The sequence below is a fragment of the Plectropomus leopardus genome, chromosome 21, assembly GCF_026936395.1.
Source record: "Plectropomus leopardus strain MGB_pleo_1.0 chromosome 21, ASM2693639v1, whole genome shotgun sequence".
In the NCBI taxonomy this organism is placed as follows: Eukaryota; Metazoa; Chordata; class Actinopteri; order Perciformes; family Serranidae; genus Plectropomus; species Plectropomus leopardus.
The window spans coordinates 28470193-28487508 of record NC_142196.1 but is presented as its reverse complement, the minus strand read 5'-3'; the positions used below and the strand labels follow the sequence as shown (position 1 = coordinate 28487508).

At 53.1% G+C, this 17316-nt stretch overlaps 1 protein-coding gene across 1 annotated transcript in view; it reads right to left on the bottom strand.

Annotated features, from left to right (window-relative positions):
* The window catches only part of kmt2ca (lysine (K)-specific methyltransferase 2Ca), an 80371-nt gene that overhangs the window by 29404 nt on the left and 33651 nt on the right, over positions 1-17316 (bottom strand). Inside the window, 27 exon segments of the mRNA XM_088071695.1 lie at positions 1975-2172; positions 2324-2584; positions 3495-4427; positions 4680-4787; positions 4996-5400; positions 5759-5991; positions 7328-7391; positions 7500-7566; positions 8274-8391; positions 8530-8919; positions 9118-9633; positions 10153-10566; positions 10927-11111; positions 11554-11873; positions 11953-12294; positions 12460-12968; positions 12971-13046; positions 13049-13239; positions 13375-13529; positions 13531-13592; positions 13594-13890; positions 14154-14366; positions 14783-14856; positions 15048-15362; positions 15931-16059; positions 16454-16486; positions 16682-16804. Coding sequence (XP_087927821.1) covers positions 1975-2172; positions 2324-2584; positions 3495-4427; positions 4680-4787; positions 4996-5400; positions 5759-5991; positions 7328-7391; positions 7500-7566; positions 8274-8391; positions 8530-8919; positions 9118-9633; positions 10153-10566; positions 10927-11111; positions 11554-11873; positions 11953-12294; positions 12460-12968; positions 12971-13046; positions 13049-13239; positions 13375-13529; positions 13531-13592; positions 13594-13890; positions 14154-14366; positions 14783-14856; positions 15048-15362; positions 15931-16059; positions 16454-16486; positions 16682-16804 — 6731 coding nt within the window.

The following is a 17316-nucleotide window of genomic DNA, read 5'->3' as shown; positions in this document are numbered from 1 at the left end:
AAATCATTGATCAATAACCACGTTACTGAGGAACATGTGATCACAGTACTGACAGTCAAAGTACACAATGCAGAAAACAATCTTAAAAACAACCCAAAAAAACAGAAAAAACTGTGGTGAGCTGTGATGGACTGTGGTAGACTCTTGTGAGCTGTGGTGGACTGTGATGGACTGTGGCGAGCTGTGGTGGGCTGTGGTGGACTCTGGTGAGCTGTGGTGGACTGTAGTGTGCTGTGGTGGGCTGTGGTGGGCTGTGGTGGACTCTGGTGAGCTGTGGTGGACTGTGGTGAGCTGTGGTGGACTGTGGTGGACTGTGGTGAGCTGTGGTGGACTGTGGTGGGCTGTGGTGGGCTGTGGTGGGCTGTGGTGGACTATGGTGGACTGTGGTGGACTGTGGTGAGCTGTGGTGGACTGTGGTGGGCTGTGGTGGGCTGTGGTGGGCTGTGGTGGACTATGGTGGACTATGGTGGACAGTGGTGAGCAGTGGTGGGCTGTGGTGGGCTGTAGTTAGTGGACTGTGGTGGGCTGTGGTGAGCAGTGGTGGGCTGTGGTGGGCTGTAGTTAGTGGACTGTGGTGGACTGTGGTGAGCTGTGGTGGGCTGTGGTGGGCTGTAGTTAGTGGACTGTGATGGACTGTGGTGAGCTGTAGTTAGTGGACTGTGGTGGACTGTGGTGAGCTGTGGTGGGCTGTGGTGGGCTGTAGTTGGTGGGCTGTGGTGGACTGTGGTGGGCTGTGGTGGGCTGTGGTGGACTATGGTGGACTGTGGTGGACTGTGGTGAGCTGTGGTGGACTCTGGCAGACTGTGGTGGGCAGTAGTTGGTGGACTGTAGTTAGTGGACTGTGGTGAGCTGTGGTGGGCTGTAGTTAGTGGACTGTGGTGAGCTGTGGTGGGCTGTGGTGGGCTGTAGTTAGTGGACTGTGGTGGACTGTGGTGGGCTGTGGTGGGCTGTAGTTAGTGGACTGTGGTGAGCTGTGGTGGGCTGTAGTTAGTGGACTGTGGTGGGCTGTGGTGGGCTGTAGTTAGTGGACTGTGGTGAGCTGTGGTGGGCTGTGGTGGGCTGTGGTGGGCTGTAGTTAGTGGACTGTGGTGAGCTGTGGTGGGCTGTAGTTAGTGGACTGTGGTGAGCTGTGGTGGGCTGTGGTGGGCTGTGGTGGACTGTGGTGGGCGGTAGTTGGTGAGCTGTGGTGGGCTGTGGTGAGCTGTGGTGGGCTGTAGTTAGTGGACTGTGGTGAGCTGTGGTGGGCTGTGGTGAGCTGTGGTGGGCTGTGGTGGGCTGTGGTGGGCTGTAGTTAGTGGACTGTGGTGAGCTGTGGTGGACTCTGGCGGGCTGTGGTGGGCAGTAGTTGGTGGGCTGTAGTTAGTGGACTGTGGTGAGCTGTGGTGGACTGTGGTGGGCAGTAGTTGGTGAGCTGTGGTGAGCTGTGGTGGACTGTGGTGGGCTGTGGTGGGCTGTAGTTAGTGGACTGTGGTGGGCTGTGGTGGGCTGTAGTTAGTGGATTGTGGTGGGCTGTGGTGGGCTGTAGTTAGTGGACTGTGGTGAGCTGTGATGGACTGTGGTGAGCTGTGGTGGACTCTGGTGGACTGTGGTGGGCAGTAGTTGGTGGACTATAGTTAGTGGACTGTGGTGATCTGTGGTGGGCTGTGGTGAGCTGTGGTGGACTGTGGTGGGCAGTAGTTGGTGGGCTGTAGTTAGTGGACTGTGGTGAGCTGTGGTGGACTGTGGTGGGCAGTAGTTGGTGAGCTGTGGTGGGCTGTGGTGAGCTGTGGTGGACTGTGGTGGGCAGTAGTTGGTGAGCTGTGGTGGGCTGTGGTGAGCTGTGGTGGACTGTGGTGAGCTGTGGTGGATTCTGGCGGACTGTGGTGGGCAGTAGTTGGTGGACTGTAGTTAGTGGACTGTGGTGAGCTGTGGTGGGCTGTGGTGGGCTGTAGTTGGTGAGCTGTGGTGAGCTGTGGTGGACTGTGGTGGGTCTACCTGTCTCAGGTGAGTCATCACGGGGTCAGAGGAGGAGGTGGGTGAGGACAGGAGCGTCTTCTCGTCCTCCTCCTTCTTCCTCCTCTTGTGTTTGAGAGGAGCTCTGTCTTTGTCCGGCCGAGACAGTCTCTTACAGCGCTGTGTCTTCTTCCTGCCAGATGAGTCCAGGACATCTTGACCTGGACTGTCCACAGTTACCTGTAGGAGGAGGACACAGGTCGCCAAAACTTAGGACCTCTGTTGGATTTTAGGACATTTCTAAGACTAGGATGTTTTTAGGATTTCGGGACAGTTGTAGGTTTTAAAGACACAAACTCGCTCTCAAACACAGCAGTGAACTCGTCCTCACCATGTTGCCACGGGAACCAGGCCTGTCGTCCTCCTCGGACCGGACGCTGTCATTGGACAGTTGGCGGCGGGCGGCAGGCGGAGTCTGAGCGGTGGGTGACGGTGTGGTGGCTGGGGACGTCTTGTCCTTCAGCAGGTGTCTGAGCAGCTCCTTCCCTCCATCTCCTCCGTGGACAGGAGACGGGGAGGAGATGCCCTCGAGCCCGCCCACCTCCATCTTCACCATGCCTCCTCCACAGGCCCCGCGCTCCTCGCGCTCCTCCTGCAGGGAGACGGAAAAAACACCTGAGCCGAAAGCACGAGACGGTACTACTACACATCCTGTCCAACAGTACTACAGTACTACAAATACTTACCAACAATACTATGACAAATACCACAGATACTGTTAAACAGCACTACATATACTGTTCAACAGTATTACAATACTACAAATACTGTCCGACAATACCATCGCCTGTTTCCACCCGATCCGCGTACGGTCCGGCTCCAAATGATCACACGCTAATCTACGTGTTCACTTTCTGTGGCTCCGCTCTGAATAATTTGGGAGGTGGAAAACCACAAAATTATTTATGACACCACACATCCGTTTACAAGGACAAGCACAGACAGAAAAAACTATCTGGGAGTTTTGGGAGCGAATCAACTTCACTATAATTAATCCACGGAGTGAATGGAGTTACTACTTCTTCTTCTGTACCGATATAATGCGCGTGATTCTGTAATTACCGCGGGAACTCCTCGGTTTCACCACTTCTGCTGATCCGGCGGTGCTGCGCCGTGCCGGACTCAAAACGCAACCAGTGTGGACTGACGGATGACGGAGCAAAACCACAGCGGAGCCGTAATGCAACACACATGCAAGCGGTGGAAATCCAGGGTATGACAAACACCACAAACACTGTTAAAAAGTACTGGTACAAATAACACGAATACTGTCAAACAGTACTGCAACAAATACTGTAATGCAGTACTACATGGTACTGTAAAACCTCAATAATCTGTTTAAATCACTGAACTCAACAGGCTCATATCTCAGACGGGCTTTTAGCTCCCCTCTACCATCGGAGTACCATCAGAGTACCATCGGAGTACCATCGGAGTACCATCGGAGTACTGTCAGAGTATTGTTACAGAACTGTCAGAGTATTGTTAGAGTAGTGACTGACCTTGACCTCCAGGCGAGCTGCAGAGGTGGGGCCTCTCTGCTGGGAGGTGGCATTGGGCGGCGGCCTCTGAAGCTCTGATGATGGCGTTAGCGTGGAGAGGGCGGAGCTTAGAGAGAAGCACAGCTCTGATTGGTCAGTGCTGCCCCGTGTTGGTGTGGAGCAGGAGGTGTCTGACATGGCCGGAGTGGGCGGAGCTGTGATTTCATCAGAGTGTGAGGACAGCGGCGTCCTGGCTCCTCCCCCAGCGGCGGGCTCGTCTCCATCCCTCCTTCTGCTCCTCTTCTTCTTTGGTTTGTCGTCGGGGATGATGTCAGAGTAGAGCTGGAGGAGGGAAGCGGGGCCCCCAGAGGAGGTGGTTGGGAAGGAGGAGTCATGTCCAAAACCATGAGCCAGGCCTCCAGGATGGGAGGCGGTCAGTCCCACCGCTTCTGTCCCAGCGGGCCCTCCCTGTCCCTGGGCTGAGGGCACAGAGGGGCCCAAGAGCCTCTGCTGTGTCTGGGGGCCAGAGGGGGCAGTATCCACAGGCAGGGCCCTGCCCCCCTCTGCTGCGGCCCCTGGCAGCAGGCCAGGAGCTGGGTGGGCTCCAGGGAGCAGGGGCCCTGCTGTAAAAGACTGTCGAAGGCCCGCCTGCTGGGGAAACGGGGCCCCTGCTGGGCCCTGATGCTGCGGGGGTCCCCTGGAGGGTGGAGGGGACTGGAGGAAGTCCTGGGGCAGCTCGGAGCTGAAGAAGGACATCTGGGACAGACCCTCCCCTCCAGGGGCCGGCGCCGACCCAGCAGGGCCAGCAGGTCCAGGTGTCTGTCCTAGCCGGGCCCCTGATGGAGCTCCAGAGGAGGGCCCGCCTGCTCCTCCTGCTCCAGGACCCATGGATGTGCCAAGGAGGCTCTGCTGCTCCAGCTCCAGCCTCTGCTGCAGGGCCCGGTGACGCTCCACCTGAGAAGAGGAACAAGAGGAGAGAGGAGGAAGGAGGAGAGAGAGGATTGAGAGAGAGGAGGAGCAGGAGGAGGGAGGAAAGAGGACAGAGGAGAAGAAGAAGGAAAAGGAGAAGGATGAGAGAGAGAAGGAGCAGAAGGAGGGAGGATCGCAGTGAGGAAGCTGTGGTCACATGATTCTACTGACGTCAGTCTGACCAATCATACACTGCCCCCCCCCCCTCTACTTCCTGTTGTGTGGGCGGTGCCTCACCTCCTGCAGGAGCTGGACTCTCTGCCTCTCCTGCTGCTCCCTCAGCCGCTCCCTCCGCTCCCTCTCCTGGAAACCCTCGCTGAACGGATTATTGTCGTCAAACTTCACCTGCAGGAAGCAGAAAAACACCATCGGTCTCCGAGGACACTGATGAGACCACCAGTTTCTGGGGACACTGATGAGACCACCAGTCCCCCGGTCAATGATGAGACCACCAGTCCCCCGGTCAATGATGAGACCACCAGTCCCCCGGTCAATGATGAGAACACCAGTCTTCATGGTTACCGGTCAGTCAGTCAGTCTGTTAGTCCGTTACCTGAGGCGGTGCAGAAGCTGCGTCCCCTGCTGATCCACCGAGCCCTCCCCCGGGGCCCCGGATGCCTGCAGTGAAGCCTGCTGTAGGAGCAGCCAGGCTGGGCACCATGGCCGGGGGGGTTTTGGTGTGCAGGGAAGTCCGGGGGGCATTAGGCAGGGAGGGGGGCATCTGAGGGGGCAGCTGAAGAGGTAACCTCTGTGCCATCACCGCCACCGGGGCCCCGCCCGCTGGGGTCCAACCAGGGGGGGCGTTTGGGATGCGCGGTGGGGTAGGGCAGCCTGGATGGGGCTGCATTGACACCATGGACTGAGGGGGGAGGGGGGGCCCTCCTGCAGCCGCTCTCTGCTGCTGTTTGGTCCTGTAGTCCTCGATCAGCTCGGCGTGATCCTTCTGCTGCTTCCTGATCTGAACGGGAAAAAATGCCTTTCTTTACTTTAATGTTAATCTTTTTAGTCTTTGAAAATGTTTGACTTTTTATTTTTTAAAATGATTTTGGGAGGCTTGTTTTTATTTAAATCCCCAAAAATGACAATCCCCTCATCACTTTTAGAAAGTGTAAAAGCAGAAACCACTGTTGGATTTTAACATTTCCTGCGGTTCTTGAACACATCATATTATTATACAGGTTTATGAATAAAAATTCCAGAACTTTTCCAAGTAGTTGGTTATATATTTAGTTTTGAGAACTTTTTTTAGCCCTGAACATTGCTATTTGGACACTGCATGACTTTTCCAGGTTTTCAATGACCATAGGTGGCTGTACCTGCTCCAGCTGTTTCTGGACCGCCCCCTGCTGCTCCGTGATGTTGCGGAGCTGCGCGGCGTCCTCCTCAGCGAGCGCTCGGCCGGCCTTCTTGGCCGTCCTCTGTTTGGCCGACAAAGACTTCTTGGTCTTGCGGTGAGCGGCGATCTGGTCCTCCAGGAGGCGCTGCTGTATCTGCAGGAGCTGCTGCGTTTCCCCCAGCCACTCCTCGTACTGACGCCGCTGAGACTCGTCTGCAGGACACAGGACACATTTCACACACTGAGACTCGTCTGCAAGACACTGGACAGCTTTCACAAACAGAACACTGAGGCTCCAGAGAACAGCAGGGGACGTCTCGTGTCCAACATTCAAACTTCAGAGACAACTTTGTTCCAACAGAGAATCTGGATTTTCACAGAACAAACCAATATCATTATTATTAATTATTATTATTATTATTATTATTATTATTATAAATAAACAACAAGATCAATTCTGGAACAAAAAGCTGAATATTTAAACGTCTTTGGTGATTTCACGCGTTACCAAACTATGTCTCTCTGGAGCTGTTCTGTTTAGCAGTTATGCAGAAGGTTCATGCACATTTTTACCAATAACTTTCCAGGACTTAGGAAAATTTTAAAGAGCAAACATTCTCTGAAACAACCACTGAAACAAAACGAAACGAAAATAAAACATTTATGAATCCATCATCATCTTGTACAAAAGCAGAGAGAGCTGATGGACCAGAACTTAAAAAAGCTCCGAGCCAACCCTGAGCAACCAGTTACATTCATTCCTGTTAGGTGTAAAATACGCGGATATCCCCTGATTAAGTTTTCATGCATTCACTCCCTGGATTTACTTTCTGACTTCATGCAGTTCGGGTAAGTGAATGTTAATATATATATTAATGCAAACAGTCCCTCCACCTTAAAGGCTACGTGTCCCTCACATGTTGACATCTGGGACATCGTGAAGAAGAAAAATCATAATGTTGAGAGTTTGAGGATGAGTGTTATAAAATAACTGCTTTTTAAATATTCATTATTACAAAAAATCAAGAGTTCAGAACAGAATCAATATTTAAATATAAGTCAGGGACTGTTGGTTATTTCTTCAGGGGGCGGGGGTGCAAAGGGGGGGGCAAGTCAGATAAGTTTTTAAGCACTGACTTATGTTTTTGATTTTGGCTTTAGGGGAGGGGCTACAACTTCACATGGCTGCATTTTGAAGGCATGTTCCCTTTAAAACTCACCAAAAATCTTTTTTCTTTTGTTTTTTTTTGACCGTACGAACCCGAGTGTCTCCAGTTCAGTGTCTGACCAATCGTCAGGGAGACTTGAAAACATGATGTCTGAATTTTTTATTTATGGCCAAAAACATGTTTGAAGTGACCTTTGACCTCCAAACTCTTAACAGGAAATGGGGACGAGAAATGGCAAGCTGTCCTCCAGAGGTGGCGTGGATGGACCAATGGCGGGATGGGGGACTGAACGCAGGCGTAGAGCACAATTCATTCTGACTGCGGGGACAGAGACGGAGAGGACATGCGGTGTGTGGACGAGTGTGTGTGTGGATACTCACTGACGAAGCCGGGGCCGAAGCTGGGGGGGCTGGGCCGCAGCAGCTGGGGGGTCAGTTTGACGTCCTGACAGGAAGACAAGACACTTCCTGTTTGACTCAGCCGAGACATAACGACACCGAGACAAGGACAAAGACACACAACACAGTTCAGTTGATGTCATGTGCTACACACCTGTCCCACCAGGTTAGGAGGCTGAGGGGTCCCCTCTGGACCCGGGACCACCGGGGCCGGCTGGAACCTAACACACACACACACACACACACACAGTGTCAGTGTACCGTTTGTTTCCACACAGGAAGCAGCTCCTCGTCTGCAGAGAGCGTCGCGGTCGCTGCTCTCTCTGTTATATCTGTGGCAATTTTTAGAGTAAAAAACAGTAAGTGATTTTTTTTTTTTTAATTAATTTAAAACTTTTACACAATTTTTTCTTTGAAATTTCATAAGGAAAAAAACCCATATTTTTGAGAGAAAAATGCAGGCCCGGATGGTTTGAAAAACATTTTTCTTTCCTTTTCTTTCCATTTTTCTTGCAATTTATTGTGTTTGTGATTTCTTTCAATTTTAGAAATTTCTTTCCTTCTTTAAAATTTTTCAGTGATAATCATCAAAAATTACCTTATTTATCAGCCTGAAACTGTGAAAACTGAAATGATTTTCAACACATCGTGTTATTTTAAAGGTATGTCAAACAAAATTCCAGGGCTTTTCCAAAACTTTTAGGATATATTTAGCTTTCCAAAACTTTTCCAGGCCATAAAACTGATATTTCCAATTTCCAGGCCTTTTCCAGGTTTCTAATAACTGCACAGATCCGCTCGTCACAAACACCGCCCACGGTCGTGTGACGAAGCGTGACGCTGCACAGAACAATCAATCAGCCTCCAGACTGAGGCAGCGGTCGCTGGTTTCCAGCTGCTGGCCGTCCGCAGAGGTCAGAGGTCGTACCTGTTGATGACCATGGGGTTCAGTCCCAGGCTGCCCTGCGTCATCACCTTGTTGATGCCCTTCAGAGCCACCATCTTGGCCTTCATGATGGGGTCGGAGATGGAGTCAAAGTCTGCTGCTGAACACACGCACACGCACACACGTGCGCACACGCACGCACACACACACACACACACACACACACACAGAGTGACCTATCAGAATAAAAGCACACAGAGTTGAGCAGCAGGTGTGCAGGGGTGGACAGTGGTCGTACCCATGTTGGGCGGCGCGGCCTCAGTGGTGGACCTCTGTCTGATCAGAGCCTGCATCTGTTTTTGCTGCTGCTGCTCCTGGCGCTCCTGGTCTAGAAGATCCTGCAGGAGAAGGGGCTGCTCCTCCAGGAGCAGAGGCCTATGATGGTTTTGCTCCTGGTTTTGCTCCTGGTTCTGCTCCTGGTTCTTGGGGAAGACGGCCTGGCTCTGGGGGCTGAGGAGGAGACGGGGCTGGGGGGGGTGCAGGGACAACGGGTGAGGAGGGGCGGGGCCCCCCTGAGGAGTCAGACTGGGGTGAGGAGACACGGGGAGAGCCTGAGGGGTGGAGGTGAAGAGAGCCGATGGGGGAGGTCCAAACGCTCTGTGCTGCTGCTGGAAGACGGACTGTGGACCTGCAGACCACACAGAGTCCAGCAGATCAATAATCAATAACTATGGATCACTATTTCATCAGATCAATAACTACAGATCAATACATCATCACACTGATCAAAAATCAATCAAATCTGTCCAGTAGAAACCCTGATCAATAATCAGTCAGATCTAATCTATCATCGGATGAATACTTGATGTTTGCGGAGTGTGATTACCTCCAGCCACCGGAGGGAGGATCCTGGCCGCCATGCCCAAGGACGGAGCCTGTTCCTGGGTGTGGAGAGCCGGCAGGGCCCCTGATCCAGAACCAGAGTCCTCCAGCTTCTGCGGGGGAGCAGGGACAGACAGCTGGCTGGAGCTGGCTGCCTCCAACCTTGGAGCCCCTGGAGGTCCTGGAACCCCTGGAGGCCTGCTGCTGGGGATGGCCCCTGGCTGCGGAGCAGGGTGCGTAGAGGGGGCGCTGTCCTTGTCCTCCTTCTTGATGCCGTCCTGTACTTCCTGTTTGACCTGGCTGTGGCTGTCCTTCCTTCGGGACCCGGTGGCTCCGTCACTCCTCTCTCCCCCCTCCTTCTCCTCTGCAGACTCCCCCAGGTCCAGCTCCTCATTGAACATGTCCTTCTTGTCCTCCAGGTTGAGCTCTGGGTCGGCGTAGGCAATCAGGTCAAACTTCCCTGACAGCAGGAAGTCGTCAAGGTGGAGGTCGTTAGGACCCAGATCCAGATCCTCCTTACCTGCAACAGAAGACACACCTATTTACCCGCAGAGCACCAGAAAGCTGACAGAAGGGTTCCCCAAAACCTCAATCATCCACTATGCTGTACCAAAAATATCATATTAGACCACTAATACTCAACCTACGGCCCACAGGCCAAATCTAGCCCCTGGTGGTCCCAACCATTTTCTAACTGACACTAAAAATAAAGTGACTGACACTGAATTGTTTTTGTTCTTTCCATAAGGTGCCAAAAAGCATAAAACAGCATAAACAAAAAAAACACACCCCTGAGAGAGGACCTAGCTAAGACCCTATTGTCCTGAAATCCTACAACAATTTTGAAATCCTACAAGTGTCATAAAATGTTATAAATGTCTTAAAATCCCAGAAATGTTCTAAAATCCTACAAAACGTATCTTTGCCTCAGAATGTTTCGGATCTAAAATTGTAAACTGCTCTTCATTTCTGATCTTGTCCTGAGACGCTTCAACCTGAACTATCGATGAACTGTAGTGTCCACAGACGTAACTCGTACCGTCTTCAGGGTCAAGGTTCAGGTTGAGGTCGACCAGGTCTTTCACCTCCACGTCCTCCAGGTCTTTGACAGCCGAGTCTTCCCCCTCCAGGTGCTCCTCCATCCCATCAGCGCCCGGGAGCACTGCCTCACCGCTATGCGTGAGCGCGGCTGCGATATGGCCGACGTGCTGCTGCTGGTTCAGCTGGTCCATCGCCGACTGCTGGCCCGGTGCCGTCTGCCCGGGCCGGGCTGTGGGCACCTGGGGGTCTCTAGGGTGCAGCAGCGGGGCCTCAGGGTGTGGGCTGGTAGGCACAGAGAAGGACAGCCTCAGGCGGTTTTCAGGGGCCCGGTGGCGAAGCTCAATGTAGGGCTGTCCCATGATGCTGTGCTGCTGGAGGGGAAGGGAGCGCGGGAGGAAGGGCTGGGGGACACCTGGAGGGGGTCAAAAAAATAAGAGAACAGATTTGAATTTCAGTCAGTAACAGAAGAAGAATTCAGATCTGCACTCTGAAGTAAAGGACACATAACAAGTAAGGGCTGGCTCAGACGCTCCTCTTTGATAAAGCTCATAGTAAGGGCTGGCTCAAACGCTCCTCTTTGATAAAGCTCATAGTAAGGGCTGGCTCAAACGCTCCTCTTTGATAAAGCTCATAGTAAGGGCTGGCTCAAACGCTCCTCTTTGATAAAGCTCATAGTAAGGGCTGGCTCAAACGCTCCTCTTTGATAAAGCTCATAGTAAGGGCTGGCTCAGACGCTCCTCTTTGATAAAGCTCATAGTAAGGGCTGGTTGACCTGGCATCATGTGCGGATGGGCGCCTGCAGCAGGGAGAGGTCGGATGCCTGTGAACTCTCCAGGCATTGGCCTTCTCATCTGGACTCCTTCCACCAAGCTGAGTCCTGAACCAGGCGCCACTCCCTGAGAAGGACGCAAGAAAGAGTCCTGGAGACCAGCTGGAGCTCCTGGAGGAACACCAAACCTAGAGGAGAGATGATATGAATACAGTGTGCACACACATTTTACCAAAACATTTCCAGGACTTTGAGGCAAAATTTCAAGGCCATACATTCTCATAAATGACTTTCAATTTTTATTTTCTTTAAAAAATTTTGGCGCCTTGTCAAGGCAGGTTTGGAAAAAATGCTTTCCTTGAAAACATCAATGTTCATAGCGTGAAACCGTTAAAAATAGAAATTATTGTTGGATTTCAAATTAAAGGGTACTTGAACACATCATGTGTTATTAAACAGGTTTGTGAAACAACAATCCAGGACATTTCCAAAACCTTGGGGTATATTTAGTTTTCCAAAACTTCTCCGGGCCTATTTGCATATTGTATAACTTTTCGATGACTGTAGAAGGCCTGTGGATTAAACAGATCTCCTCCTCTGATGAGGAGCAGGTTCTGTTGCTCCTCTCACCTCAGCGCTGCTCCTCGGACTCCCAGCTCTCTGGGGACACTCTGCCTGAGGAGAGGAGGCTCGCTGGGGGCCGAGCTCCCCTGCTGCTCCGCTGGGAAACCTCCGGGGAACGCCGTCCTACTGGGCCTCACTGTACCGGGGTAGGGGGGCGGGGGGCGTCCGAAGGGGTCCGCTGGAGGAGCGGCAGACGGGTCGACCTGGGGCCAGAGGCGAGGAGCGGCAGATGGGGGTCCGGGGGCGGCCTCCTGCAGGCCTTTCTCCTGCCGCAGAGCACTCTTCTGCTGCTGCTGCCTCAGGATGAGCTGCCGCAGACGCTGACGCTGCAGGAACATACACAACTCCATGAGCTCAGCACACACAGCACACTGACCCACCGACCCGTCAACACCCCCGCCTTACCTGCCGCAACTTCTCCTCAGAGTCCCCCAGCTGAGGCAGCATGCTCATTGGTCCGTCCAAAGAGGCCGCCGCCAGCGCTGCCAGCTCATGGGTGGTCTTGTCCGCCTGCGAGGAGCTCACTGCCATGTGACCCTGATGGAAGGTGTCCTGACCTGCAGTCTGAGCCGACAGGAAGCTCTCCTCCAACATCCCAGGATGCTTTGGGGTCTGGCTGCTTCTGGAGAACGACTCCTGCTGCTGCTGTTGCTGTTGTTGTTGTTGTTGTTGTTGCTGTTGCTGTTGTTGTTGTTGTTGTTGTTGCTGTTGTTGTTGTTGTTGTTGTTGTCGTCGTCCTGGAGACTGCTGCAAATGAAGACAAAAAAACAAATAAGAGAGCAAAGAAATCTGCAGTACCGATCATGGAAACTGTAGTATTAGCAGTGTGTTACCTGATGTTGGTGTGGAGGTATGTAAAGTACTGCAGTAGTAGTATAAGTACTATCAGCAGTAGTATTAGCAGTGTGTCACCTGGTGTTGTTGTGCGGGGCTGAAGGTCAGCGAGTCTCCAGACAGTCCTGGTCCTGAGGGGGACGAGGCTGAGCCTGCAGGCTGGGGGGTGAGGCTGTCTGCGGGGGCCTGGTTGAAGGGCTCTGAGGCCCTCAGGGGCCGTGGCGTCGATGGCTGACTCCCTGGAGATCGGGGAAAGCGGTCAGCGCCTGAGGAGCGGGGCGTCCCGGGGGTGGAGGCGTAGGGGTCGATGTTCGGGTGGGAGGGGGACAGTCTGCGGCTGGAGGACTGCTGGGGGTACTGGTCCAGCCTCAGGGCGGCCGGTGGGGTCAGGTACAGCCGGGTCAGGGTGGGGGCGGGGGTCCCGGGAGTCTGGGGGTTGGAGTAGGGGTCGGGTGAGGGCCTGGAGGTCAGGGGGACAGCTGGATGAGGGGTCAGGGGTCTGAGCGTGGTCGGGACGGGGGTGCAGGTGTCTGGGCGTCACGGGCTGCGATGGGGGAACCCAGTCCTGACAGCGGACTGGAGGGGAAGGAGGGCTCCTGGGACGGGTCCCTGCGTCCTCCTCCTCCTGTGCTCCCAAACACCTCCTGCTGCTGCTGCTGCTGCTGCTGGGGGGCATGGGAGCCTTAAACAGACCACCCTGGACCAGGTCTCCCCGACCGTGGGATCAGACCCCCAGACGGAGGACACAGGTGCTCCCAGGAGTCCTCTGAACGCCTCCGTCCCTCGCATGCCAAGGAGGCGTGACTGGAGGTCAGGGGCCGAGGGGGCTCAGCACTCCTGTCCTGCTCTGTTGTGGCCCTGAGAGGAGACAAGAGGAGGACACATCAGCAGCAGGACACAACAGGAGGAGACAACAGCAGGAGGACACAGCAGGAGGAGAAAGAGGAGCAGAGGACCAGGAGGAGAAAAATGAGAATGAGGAGCAGGAGGTACCTGGTTGTGGTCCGGGTGTCCTGGAGGAGTCGGGGGACGGAGCAGGGGAGCCATCCTGGATGGGGGAGGCGCAGAGGGAGCTGAGACGCTGCTGCTGGGAGGAGGAAGAGGCGGGCCGAGGAGTCCCTGTCATTTTACTGTAGGGGTCCCAGGGGAGGAGGGCGGGAGGAGGGTGGGGAGAAGACCTGAGGGGAGGAGGGGGCTGGTGGAGGGGGAGGAGGAGGCAAGGGGAGAGTGAGGGAGGGAGGAGGCGCCGGAGGGAGGAGGCGCCTGAGGTCTGAGGAAGACGTCGTCTGAGAGTCCTGAGCTGTGAGGGAGGAGGTGCTGTCTGGAGGATGGAGGGTTGAGGGGGGAGGAGGTGAGGGGGCTGCGACTCCCGTCCTCAGGAGACAGACCTCCTCCTCCTCCTGCTGCTGCTCCTCCTCCCTGCTGCTGTCTCTGCTGCTCCATCTTCACCTGCTCCAACTTCTGACACGCCTCCATCTTCGCCAGCTGCTTACTTTTCTGACGCAGCATCTAGAGGACACAGGGGACAGACACAGAGGGGACACAGAGGGGGGACACAGAGGGGGGACCCAGAGAGAAATAACCCTTTAAGGTAAATTTACAGCAGATAAAATATGTGAGGAGTTAACTATGAACAATCGTTATATATGTGTGTGTGTGTGTGTGTGAGTCTGACTGAAGATGACATCCTTGAACACGCGTGCTCCAGGTGACTCGGTGTGGTAACATGGTCGTGGTCGTCTCCACGTGAAGGAGACGTGTTGAGGACTTACCTGTCTCAGTTTCCACTCCTGCTCCTGCTCTGACTCTTTGGGTCTCAGCGGGTCTTTGAATGATCCCTCCGTCTCCATGGAAACAGGGTCGTACGGCCCCGGCGGTGGCGGTGGCGGTGGCGGCGGCGGCTGGGGTTGGTGCCGTTTGAGTGGCTCGTTGCACAGCTGCACCTTGTTGATGCGCTGAGCCGCACGGTTGTCTCGAGCTTTTTGCTGTTGGACGGAAAACGACAGACGGACTCAAACACGGAGCGACTCTCCACGCCACAATCCACGACAGGAAGTCTCAACCTGTGATGTCACGGCTGCTGGATGGCCAGCTGCCGATACCGAGGTTAACTTTTTGGAGCTCAGCTCGGACCAAAGATTCACAACGAGACAACAGGGCGAACAGACCCACTGCACGCCATCAGATGGTAGTCAGAACGCCAGCGACTGGTTTCACAGCATCATGGCTGATACAGATAAAATAACCCATAATTCATCTGCGGGACGGATTTCCTACGTCCCTGATCCTCATGTGAAATACTAACACGTATGTATTTAGGGTGTGTGTGTTGGTCACGTCTGTGGAGTGTACTGTCTCTTTAAATCCACTCAGCCTGCCTGACATCAGCTGATGGACTCACCACAAACGGAGCACGGTCCTGAGAGCTCGCCTTCCTCCACAGCTTCGCTATCTGCTTCACTCTACTGGACCAGTCTGAAACACACACACACACACACACACACACACACAAGAGAAACACACACACACAGTTGTGTAGTTGTCATCATTAAGCTGTTGTGTTTTCATTAGTGTAGATTTTCAGATTATTGACAAACATCTGAAACATCTCTGTGTGTGTGTGTGTGTGTGTGTGTGTGTGTGTGTGTGTGTGTGTGTGTGTGTACCTGGGTAGTGCTCCCTCAGCAGGGGGAAGTGTGTGTTGCAGTAGAGGACAGGGGCGACGGTGGCGTTCTCTCCGAGTGTTTCTTCTCTCTCCCACTTCAACATGCCCCTCTGAGCCGTCGACAGCACGTCCTGCTCGCCCTCCCCTGCCGCCGCCCGATTGGCTGAGGCCGACCCCGGGGCGGGGCCATCGGGAGGGGGCATCCTGAAGCTTGCGGGACCGCGGCCGCCACCGGGCGCGACAGGAGCGTCGGTTAAGTGAGGAGCGGCTCCCATCAGGCCGTTCATCAGCGGCAGGCGAGGAAACACGGCGGGTCCTGATGGACGCAAAGTCACCTGTCAGTCACCTTTACACACTTCCTGTTTCGGCTGCCGCCCCTCTGAGGCCCGAGCACACCGAGCCCGCGTCTCCCAGGACGACGGCAAAAACGCAACGGGCCTCCAAAACAGGAAACCACCCCGAAATCATGCATGTAACAAATAAATGACAAACAAATAAAAAAATAACAGACGTTTGTGACGAGCTGCTCGTTGCCTTTTTTCCACGTTTTTGAAGGAAATGAAAGCAGCGTGCGGCAGGTTCGAGGGGTTACACGCTTGTGAAAGGCGTCTGATGAAGGTTTTATTATGACTTCACCGTCTCTTTTATTTAGTACTGCTGTTTTCTTTAAAATGTTTTGACATTATTCAACTTTTTCTTCCTCTAAATATCTGACTTCAGTTCTTCAAATGTCTCAACTTTTTCATCTAAATTTACTGATATTATTTTGAAATATTCACATTATTTTGTCACAGACCTTTCAGGTCCAGCTGCTGATGCAAGCTACAGCCATGTGTGTGTGTGTGTGTGTGTGTGTGTGTATGTGTGTGTGTGTGTGTGCGTACCTGTGCTGTGTGTGTGTGTCTTGCTCCCAGCAGCAGTGTGTGTGTGTTGGCTCTGCTCTGGCTGTTGGTTGCTGCTGTTCGGACTGAGAACAGCAGTGAACACCTCCTCCACGTCCTTCCCCTCCAGCTCTGCGCACGCACACACACACACACACACACACACACACACACACACGTCCAGCTGTGACAGGCTGATCTGAGATCAGTCACTGACGTCATCTTTCAGACTCCTCGTCCATGATGAGCTGCAGACTCTTCACAATAAAAGCCCAACAATAACAGGCTGGAAAACTTTTCAAGGTTCATTCATTTTTAACTGAACATTTCCAGGATTTTTTTCAGGACCTTGAGGCTCTTTTTACAGACAAAGATATTTTCTGAAAGAACCAATGACTCTTTCCCTCAGTTCTTTGTCATTGAATATTTTCAAAACCAATTTTTTTAAAAGGCTTTTTTTACTTGTGTGCTAGTACATGTAGTGTGTATTTTTGTGTATATAGTGTGTATTTTTGTGTGGTCTCACCTGGGATCTTGTACAGTTTGCTGAGGATGGCTCCTGGAAAACAACACACGACTGATGAGTCGACGTCATCACGGTAACACTGGGACACATCTTAAAAATTATATCATATTTTTATCACATAGATAAATACTATTAGATAAAGTACTGTAGTAATAAAGATAATAAATAAATGACACACACACACACACACACACACACACACACACACACACACACACACACACTCACCGTCCGTCACCATCTTATCGAGCTCTGGACTCAAGATGGCGTCCAGAGGTTCCTCCTGCACCGCCCTCTGGACACGCCCACTTCCTGTCAGGTCATCCGCCATGGAGCTGATGTCCAGACCAGCTGAGGGACAGAGACAGAGGGACAGAGACAGAGGGACAGACAGACAGAGGGACAGACAGACAGAGGGACAGACAGACAGAGGGACAGACAGGTTAAATAAGGAACTGAACTAAAGAAGACACAGACAGACAGACAGACAGACAGACAGACAGACAGACAGACAGACAGACAGACAGGTGTGGAGCAGGAAGCTGCAGGAGGAGAAGAATCAGTCAGTATTACCTGCAGGAGGAGGAGGAGGAGATATGAGGAGGAGGAGAAGGAGGACATATGAGAAGGAGGAGGAGGAGATATAAGGAAGAGAAGAAGGAGGACATATGAGGAGAAGGAGGAGATATGAGGACAAGGAGGAGGAGATATGAGGAGGAGAAGGAGGATATATGAGAAGGAGGAGGAGGAGATATAAGGAGAAGAAGGAGGACATATGAGGAGAAGGAGGAGATATGAGGACAAGGAGGAGGAGATATGAGGAGGAGGAGGAGGAGGTATGAGGAGGAGATATGAGGAAGAGG